Raw genomic sequence first — 9,552 nt, forward strand, 5'->3', positions numbered from 1 at the left:
TAACGATATGACAACCAAACAACCATATCAGGACTATGATCCAGAGATCTCTATGGGTAATTTTGGCTGATTATGATATGATAGTGAGTGATATGTCCACTGACCTAAATAAAACCAGTTCATGAGTTGAGTGCATGATGTCTTTGCAGGATCCTTATCACAACATGTTCTAATAATCAGTATGTTTATTGCACCTATTTGTCAGAGGCTGCTACACCTCCTCCCTTCTCTTTGTGGGAGTGTATAAAAGGCCAAACTTTGCTGCTGTTCTTTGGATCTCCCATCTGGTGAGTTAACGAAGCAATCCCTCCAATTTACCATTACTCCAATTCTGATTATTTTGAGAACAGTAGCTAATTCGTTTTGCTTCAGTCATAATCTCTTTTTTTTTGTTTTGTTTTACAGTAGTACAGTAAAATTGTGAGAAGTGAAATCAGGATGACCAGGCTAACAATTCTAGCAGGTATTCTTCGCCATTCTGTGTATATATCGTTCACTGGTCATTTACAGACTAATATATTTCAATATTTTAGAATGTATTCTGATATTTTTATTTCTAACCCTTTGTTTTCTATATTCCATAGGCGTATGTCTGGTGATATGCCAGCTGGGTAAGTTGTCATACTTTTTGATCAGCTAGGGTTTTCACTTCCATAAATTTATGGTAGTCAATGTTTCTTTGATGTTCCTTTCACCCAACACAGCATCTGCCAACCAGATGGTGTGTTACTTCACCAACTGGTCCCAGTACAGGCCTGGTGATGGGAAGTACATGCCACAAAATGTGGACCCCTTCCTGTGCACCCACTTGATATATGCTTTCTCCATCATCAACCATGCCAACGAACTAACCACCTATGAGTGGAATGATGATGTCCTCTACAAATCCTTCAATGCCCTGAAGACCAAGTAAGTGACCAGAGTAGAGATACCCTTGGATCACATAGAGAATAGAGGTCAGAGGCAGGCTAAGCTACAGTACCTCTGGAGCTGGCAAAAATTAAAGCTTCAGCAGGTAATGGTAAGAGACTTTACTGAAATATGAATAAAGCCCTCTGTATTCTCTATGATAAAATGCAAAAGCAGTGCCTGAGCAAAAAGGGTTTATTATGAAACATCGCTCTATTAACCTGTTACAAGCTTTTACAGGCTTGAGCAAAATGTTATATATTCTAAACCTACTCTCTGTGCTCAGAAATCCTCATCTGAAGACTCTGCTGGCTGTTGGTGGATGGAACTTTGGTTCAACACAGTGAGTAACATTTTAAACCATTAACACCTTTTATTGCATGCCAATACACAAACACAGTGTCTGAAGTTACATTATCACAGTTTAGTCCACCACATTCTTGAAACATCCAGAAAGTCCAATAACTTTGACAACATGTAGGCTAAATGTACTGTAACAGTTCATGGTCATAGCTAGCTTGCATCACCTTCAACATCTACAATTTGCAAAATCATATTTGTTTTACTCTTTACCAAGAATAAGTCAGGGTTTGAATCATACACAAGTGTGATAACAGAGCTTAATCTTCCCTGCAGGTTCTCCATCATGGTGTCCTCTCCAGCCAACCGTAAGACATTCATCCAGTCTTCTATCAAATTCCTGAGGACTCATGGATTTGATGGTCTGGACCTGGACTGGGAGTACCCCGGATCTCGTGGAAGTCCTCCAGAGGATAAACAGAGGTTCACTCTGCTCTGCAGGGTGGGTACAGATTTATCTTGCTTCAGTTTACTGCTGCAATTCACAGTCACTGTTGTGTGGTTTAAATTTTGTTGACTTCTTACTGTCTCTTTGGTGTGTATTTACAGGAACTTGTTGAAGCTTATGCAGCTGAGGCCAAGGCAACAGGCAATCCTCAGCTCATGCTGACCGCTGCAGTGTCTGCTGGAAAGGGAACCATAGATGCTGGATATGAGATTGCTGAGATTGCCAAGTGAGTGTGCTGTCATGAATACCACTCCAGAGAAAAAGATCTACAAACTTTTTTCAAAGGACTATTTCGGTTTTTCCAGGGAACTGGACTTCATCAATGTGATGACCTATGACTTCCATGGAACTTGGGAGCAATTCACAGGACACAACAGCCCACTGTTTCGTGGATCCGAGGATAAAGGTGATCTCATCTACTTCAACACTGTAAGTAGCCATTTGAGAGTGAAGAAAATTAACTTGAATACCTTTGAATAGAGTTTTAGTTCACGTCTTCTAACAACTTCTTAGGACTATGCAATGAGATACTGGAGGGACAACGGCACCCCAGTGGAGAAGCTGAGGATGGGATTTGCAGCTTATGGCCGTACCTTCCGTCTGACGTCATCAAACACTGGCGTTGGAGCCCCAGCTAGCGGTGCTGCATCAGCTGGTCCATACACACGAGAAGCTGGATTCTGGTCCTACTATGAGGTGCAGTTTTAATATGGCTGAAGTAAACACATTGTGATATGAAACACTATATACTGTATATCAGCTAGCATATTTGGCGTGTGTACAAATTGTAATGCTGTACCCCGTGCAATATTGTCTATGGTCTAGATCTGTAGCTTTGTGAAGGGTACCACCATTCAGTGGATTGAGGACCAGAAAGTACCCTATGCTGCCAAGAACAATGAGTGGGTGGGATTTGACACCAAAGAGAGCTATGAGATCAAGGTAGGTGTTATATAAGCTCTTTATTCAAACACATTCACAGTATTTCACAAGTATTCACACATTTTTCTACCTTTTCTGGGCCAATAGGTACGCTACATGCAGGAGCAAAAGTTTGGAGGTGCCTTCGTCTGGGCCCTCGATTTGGATGACTTTGCTGGAAGATTCTGCGGAGAGGGCAGTCACCCTCTGCTTGCTCATCTCCGCACACTTCTCAATATTGGTAAGTCCAAGGCGATTGTGATTTAAAATGCTGAACAATGGTCAAGACAGATTATTTCATGATTCTTTTTGGCACCAATGTAAATCTCTTATTATTGATATAATTCTCATTCTAATTGGCACAAGTTATTTTGGTCAGTTAAATGGGCACCACATTAAAAAAAAATTACGAGTCATATTCTCTAGTCATTTCTCATATATGCATGCATGTTCAAAATTGTTTTTGGTTGTCATACCATCTGTAGAGATCTATAAGATTCAAGATTCAAGATTTGAGATGCTTATTGTCACTCACTTGTTATACAAGTAAACTGTTGAAAACTTTTGCTTGGAGACTGCAAAAGTAATGATTAAATTAAATATATTTAAGAATAACAATAAATAAATAAAGAAGAAAAAACAGATTATGCAGATTAAAGATATAGACAGCAGGGGTAAGGTGCATACATATATACTATCTATACATGTATGCGCATGGGACACAAACATAATCACAGAATGTTAAGGCAACAAGGGTGTATTGTGTGTAAAATACGCAAAATGGTATTAAAACAGGAATAAGAGTGATCAAGTGCACTGATTGATTGATTGATTGATTGATTGATTGATTGATTGATTGATTGATTGATTGATTCTGGATTCTTCATTCAAGTCAAGTAATAAATAATCAAATCAAATCAATTTTATTTATATAGCCCAAAATTGCAATAACATTGCCTCAATGGGCTTTACAGCGAAATTAAGGGACATTAAGGGACATGTATTGCTCTACTTTAAAGGGCTCGTATTATACTGTTTTTCATCAATTTCACACAGCTGTCAGAGGGCCAACAGCTCTGTATTCGATATGCATTGACCCAAACCCATCTGTGGTCCTGAATTTCAGCTTTCTAAAAGTCGCTCTACAGAGCAGAGATCTTTTCAGAGCAATCTGTTTCTGTGCCTGCACCTTTAAATGCTAATGAGCTCCGTCTGTCAACGCCTACTTGGAGAGCCCCACCTGCTACATCACTCTCAGGGAGAGGATGCCCCTTGCCTTAGCAGTAGCATGTGTTAATGTTTACGGTGGATGTATATATGTATCGCTATGGCTCACAGAGATTTTTTAATTTAATCATACCTGTTTGACCCAGAATCGGACCCAGAAGGAGAGGCCCCTGAAGAAGTACAGACTCTGCGGCTGCAGCAGGACGTTGGTCAATGTTAGTTTGTTCGTATGTGTTGTTACATTTACCACCATGAAGCTAATGGCTAACAGCTAGCGAAAGCTGTGTTTGTCTCCAACACTGTTGGAAACTCTTGGACACTGTTAGCATCGTCTCTGTCTCCAGTCTGCACATCTTTCCAGACTATTTACTGTGACAACCAAGCTCCTTCAAACTCCATTGCATAGCGGACCGAAGCAGAGCTAATTAGTTAGCCGATCTCCAGCTGACTCCACCATAGTCATAGGCAACTATAAATACTATTACTGTGGCAATGCTTTTCGGTGGCTCGGGTGCAGTTGCTGGGTCTGGTATGGTTGGGACTGATCCTTTTACGAGGGTCAGTGTCGAGGCAAAGCCAGCTTTGTACTGACCCTCGTTACTGAAGCAGCAACCACTGTCTCTTCTGTTGTTCTGTTGCTGGGACAAAATATAGGCACTTATGTTGATTTATACAACCAACAGCAGAGCTATTTGCGTGTCTAGCTTTGAGCAATGACATTATGAAACACTGTCGTCTCACTGCTGGACACACCAAGCTTCACCTCAGGGATGAACGCCCCCCTCTCAGATATCTCCTATCACCGTGCAGAGGAGATCGGTCTATGATAATGACTCCTGTCATTATGTAACGAAAGGAGCAGATTCTGAACAGCCTGTAGGAGCACCGTGTTACCAGTGGGTGGGCTGCAGAGACCATGCAGGAATCGCTTGTTTTCCTCATTCTGGGAGTTGGCAGGCTCAGGAAGGACCAGCTTATATATGTAAAGGCCAGATAAAACATGTATTTTATGATATGGGACCTTTAAACCTCTTCTATCTCTATCCCTTCTACCATTCAGAGCTGCCCCCACTACCTCCTACCACCACACCGAGACCAGGTGCTAGCACTACAACCCCTCCAACCACCACCACAACCACCACCACCCACGCCCCAGGATCCGGCTTCTGTAATGGCAAACCTGACGGCCTGTATGCCAACCCAGATGACAGGACCAGCTTCTACATGTGTGCTGGTGGTATCACCCATGTGAGATACTGCGGAAGTGGATCTGTCTTTGATGAAAGCTGCAAGTGCTGTGTTTGGCCCTGAGCAATGAGTGGAAACAAAATGTATTACAACTGAACAACTGATGCAAATGTCAGCTATTAAAGAGACTGTTAAAGTTCCCCTGTATCCACTGTGCATACAATCATTTGGCTGGACGGTTCTATCGTTATTGCTACACAGAAACAATGGTCCTCATTTATCAAATAAACGTACGGCAGAAAACCGTGCGTACGACCATTTCCACGCAAGCTTCGGCATTTATCAATTTGAACGTGAGCAGAAGCTACGATCAGATCTCACGTCAGGTCTGAGCTTGTGTACGCAAATCTGAGTCTGTGGATTTGTGCTGCAGCACAGCAAAATCTGGCTGAGTCTGAAAATAATTATTAAACAAACCTCAGCTGTCATTATGCATAAGCAGTCACATATTTAGAACAGATTAAAACGGATTCTTAAAATGAATAAAGATTAAAAAAAAAAAAAAAAACCCTCAATATTAAAGCTTTTACTGATGCCACTTTTTTTGTAAAATAAAATATGACAACTAATTAAAGTAATACCTAATAACCCCGCTGGCAAACCCTGCTACAGAGCAGGAGCGCAGACTCAATAGTACGCACACACGCACACAGGTCACAGTGGAGCTGCTTCGGGTTGCTGAAGGGCAGGTGGCTCCTTCTCGGACCTCCAGGGGGAACGCTGCTGTATACCCCAGAGAAAGTGTGCCATATTATTTTGGCCTGTTGAGTTCAGCAAGAAAACAGTATTATTATTAGTAACCCAGGCTCTTAGAAAAAGTGTTGTTTTCTTAGTTAGTCAAACCTATGGTGAGAAATCAAAGCACCAAATATACATGTAGGACAACATCGTCAGCCTGATTCTGCACTCAAAGGTTCATGACAGGATCTCATCACTGAAAAATTGTATTTCTGCTTCCCCCTGTAATGTTACCCTTCAAAGCATGACAATACAGATTGCCAAACTGATGCAGCCCTGTGGGAAAGAAATTACATCAAACAAAGAGTTCTTAACTTGACCTATAAATAACAAACGTAATACAGAGCATGACATTATCATCAAAAAAAAAAACTGAGAGATAAGAAAAGTGAGAGGGGGCAGGGCTCAGTATTAACTTTCCTGCCTTTCTTTTATGTTAAGTCCAGACTTTGGTGAGGTGACTTGTGCAAGGAGGAAACCTTGCCCACTCATTTACGGTATGAAGACAAGCCGGGGCGTCACTAGGTTTTAAGGACAGGGGAGGCTTAGCCCCCTGAGAGATGCACAGGATTCGAGAGAACGTAGCGCGCAGGCACACAATTTCACAAACAGCTAACAAAGGCTGATAAATTATTCATTATTATTATTTTAATCTGTATGTTTACTGCTTTATTGTGTTGTGAGCTGTCACAATGCAGCTCAGACTAACTGGCTTGCTAAGTAGCAGCGTTCTTTTAGAGCTGGAATGTAACTTTTGACAGCAAAACAACAAAGGTGAGATGTTCGCAGAGATGGTCTATAATGTGCAAGCTAGGTTTTTATTTGTCAAACAGGGAGTGTTACACCCCTGAAACAGGGGAGAAATAATCACTACAGTGATAGAGCGTCTTTTCCTCTGCTCATTGTTTACTGCAATCTTTTGTACATAAGCACAAATACAAAAATACAAACATGTTTAACATAATATTGTACATTCTGTCTGAATCACAATATTACAGCAGATTAATAGTGTCCTTCTGAAACAAACATCTCACTTTGAAGCACAAAATATTCCTACAGTCCACCAAGCTAACTTGCAATCACTTTAGTTTAGTTTAAGACTGCATAACATACTGCAAATTTAACAGGAAGGGAACACAAAGCTAGTCATGAACAACATGCGGCGCACAATGGCGGCAGCATAACGGCTCGGCACAGCTTCCAGAGTTTCTAGCTAGCAAACACACTTTCATCCTCTCGGCAAAACAAAACTTAAACATTGTCAAAATTCATCACAACACTTTCTCAATGCTCTTAACATATTAACTACCAGTTACATACACATTTGTGTTGTTAAATATAACAATATACCTGAAACAGGGGAGAAATAATCACTACAGTGATAGAGCGTCTTTTCCTCTGCTCATTGTTTACTGCAATGAGGAAGAATACCGCGAATCCCCCAGGTATGTGAATGGAGCCAAAAGCAATGAATCTCAGAGTCTCAGATCAAGATCACTCTATAGATCACAGATCAAAACTACTTAAGCTTAAATTTAACAATACAAAATGAATGTAAACAATATCAAATAAACATTCTTATAGCATGTTAACCCGTTTTCAACTCTTATGAATAATGTTTCTTACCTCAACAGATTTTAATATTATTACAGACCATGAATTTATGTCCTTTTAATCCATAACAATGTATAAATGTATTAGCTTTTCAACCTGTCACACTCTCTGCTACCAAACAAATGTTGTCCCGACATCAAACCAATTAAACAACTTTTCTTCTTTTACAGTCTTTATAAACCTGACACTGGAGATCCTCTCTGGTAAGCTGATGCTTAAACAAAAGGTCAGAGTTCACAGTTCAATTTGTCAACAATGTATTCACAGTCAGTATCTGTTGACCGGCTACTGTATAAACAGTCCACAATCTGTCTCTGCACCTATTCCAGGTGTACAGTCCATCAGCCTCAATGACCTGTATGAGCACTCTGCAGGTCGCCCGTTTCAACAGGCTGTGAAAAAAAGTCTATTAATTGTTCATGGGAACAGCCTGTGTCAGCAGTCCATAAACAGTCCATGGTTCTAATTCAGCATGTCACATCTGTAGACTCATGCTTGCTGGAAACCATACATAAAGGGTGGCTGGAGGTAGTATGGCTGTAGATGTGGCACCCTGGTACAGGGTAAGCAGGTAACAGCTGCGGTGGAGACTGAATACTGTAGCAGGAGGGGATACCTCGGCGGGTGTCTCTCTCTTTGCGGCAGCTGGTAGGTCGGTTCCACAGGTTCAGCAGCAGCACTTGATGAGGCAGAGATATTTGGGGAGTGGTCAGGCAGATTTCTAGCAGGTAGGTTCACATCCTCGCCAGGTAGTTGTTGAACAGATGTGCTGAGCTCCTCCTGCTGCTCTTCACCAAGGGGCTGTACTGGCATGGCAACTGGGACTGCCTCTCTAACTCTCTGTTCCACTTGTCGAGGCTCACATTCAGGCTCCATTGCCGGTCCAGCATCTCTTTCTCTGGCTACGGCTGGCGGTGTGGTGACCTGTAATGGCTCATAATGAAGGTCGTACTCATCCCCACTGTCTTCATCAGACTCTTGAGGCTGCGATGCAGGCTTATGCGTCCTGTCTTGTTTTGTTTTGTCATTTTTAGCTACTTCTGGTTGTGTCTCAAAAGGTAAGTGGTCACAGGACATGAGCAAGTTTCTGTGCAGGACTCTGGAACGTCCCTTTCCGCGTTCTGGTCTCACTTCATAAATTGGCAGGTTAGATCCCATTTGCCTCACTACTGTATGAACTGTGTTTTCCCAGTAGTCACGAAGTTTACCTGGTCCTCCCCTTGGTGTCAGGTTTTTGATCAGGACACACTCTCCAGGCTGTAGCACTGAGCTTCTTACTTTTGTGTCATAATACCTTTTGCTCTTTTCAGCAGCTCCTTGTGCATTCTCATTTGCAATGGCATATGCTTCCTCCATACCTTGTTTCCATTTCTCCACATAGTCTCGCTGGTCTCTGGAGGCTGGCTCTGTATACAATCCAAACAGCATGTCAACTGGGAGCCTTGGTGATCTCCCAAACATAGAAGATAGAATGGCAAATAACCTGTCACTTCACAACGTGTACAGTTATATGCATACACCAATTTGTTCAGAGACTCCTTCCAGTTAGATTTCTATGTCTCAGTCAGTGTTTTGAGCATTTGCAACAATGTCCTGTTCTACTTGACCATTCCCCATCGGGTGATAAGGTGTCGTCCTGGACCCGGCCAAGCCACTGAGTATCTTTAACCGAGCAAACAACTGATTTTCAAATTCTCCTCCTTGGTCATGGTGGATGCGGGAGGGGAAACCAAACTTCAGAGCAAAGTCACTTACGATGAGGTTTGCAGCAGTTTTCCCTGACTTGGATGTGGTGGCGTAGGCTTGAACAAAATGTGTGAAATGATCCACAATGACAAGGATGTACTCATATCTGCCTTTGCATCGGTCGAGATGGAGGAAATCAATGCATACCAGCTCAAATGGCTGTATTGTCACAATATTCATCCATGGAGCTCTTGTTTCATGGCATGGCTTTTTCTGCTTGAGACAGCTGCAAGATCTAGTCACATAGTGTTCAATTTCAGATTGCATATACAGCCAGAAGAAGCGCTCATGTATTAGAGATACTGTGCAGTCGGCGCCTTGGTGTCCCATGTTGTTGTGCA

The 9,552-nt window shown here is 42.0% G+C and overlaps 1 protein-coding gene across 1 annotated transcript; it reads left to right on the forward strand.

The window, feature by feature from the left end:
• The first annotated feature begins 328 nt into the window (after positions 1-328).
• On the forward strand, positions 329-5,260 carry LOC119021654 (acidic mammalian chitinase-like). Its single transcript, XM_037102070.1, has 11 exons — positions 329-463; positions 585-611; positions 705-909; positions 1,196-1,252; positions 1,546-1,711; positions 1,819-1,943; positions 2,023-2,146; positions 2,231-2,413; positions 2,543-2,659; positions 2,747-2,879; positions 4,926-5,260. Exons 1-11 carry the CDS (start codon positions 439-441, stop codon positions 5,174-5,176), a joined length of 1,413 nt encoding a protein of 470 aa, XP_036957965.1. The 5' UTR covers positions 329-438; the 3' UTR covers positions 5,177-5,260.
• The last annotated feature ends 4,292 nt before the right edge of the window (positions 5,261-9,552 follow it).

Source organism: Acanthopagrus latus, chromosome 6, assembly GCF_904848185.1.
Source record: "Acanthopagrus latus isolate v.2019 chromosome 6, fAcaLat1.1, whole genome shotgun sequence".
Taxonomy (NCBI): domain Eukaryota; kingdom Metazoa; phylum Chordata; class Actinopteri; order Spariformes; family Sparidae; genus Acanthopagrus; species Acanthopagrus latus.

Excerpts from the sequence above, each read along its gene's own strand:
- LOC119021654 (XM_037102070.1), top strand. The coding sequence starts at position 439 with ATGACCAGGCTAACAATTCTAGCAG. Across the intron at positions 464-584 it reads CAGGCTAACAATTCTAGCAG|GCGTATGTCTGGTGATATGC; the intron begins GTATTCTTCGCC and ends TATATTCCATAG. Across the intron at positions 2,880-4,925 it reads CCGCACACTTCTCAATATTG|AGCTGCCCCCACTACCTCCT; the intron begins GTAAGTCCAAGG and ends TCTACCATTCAG.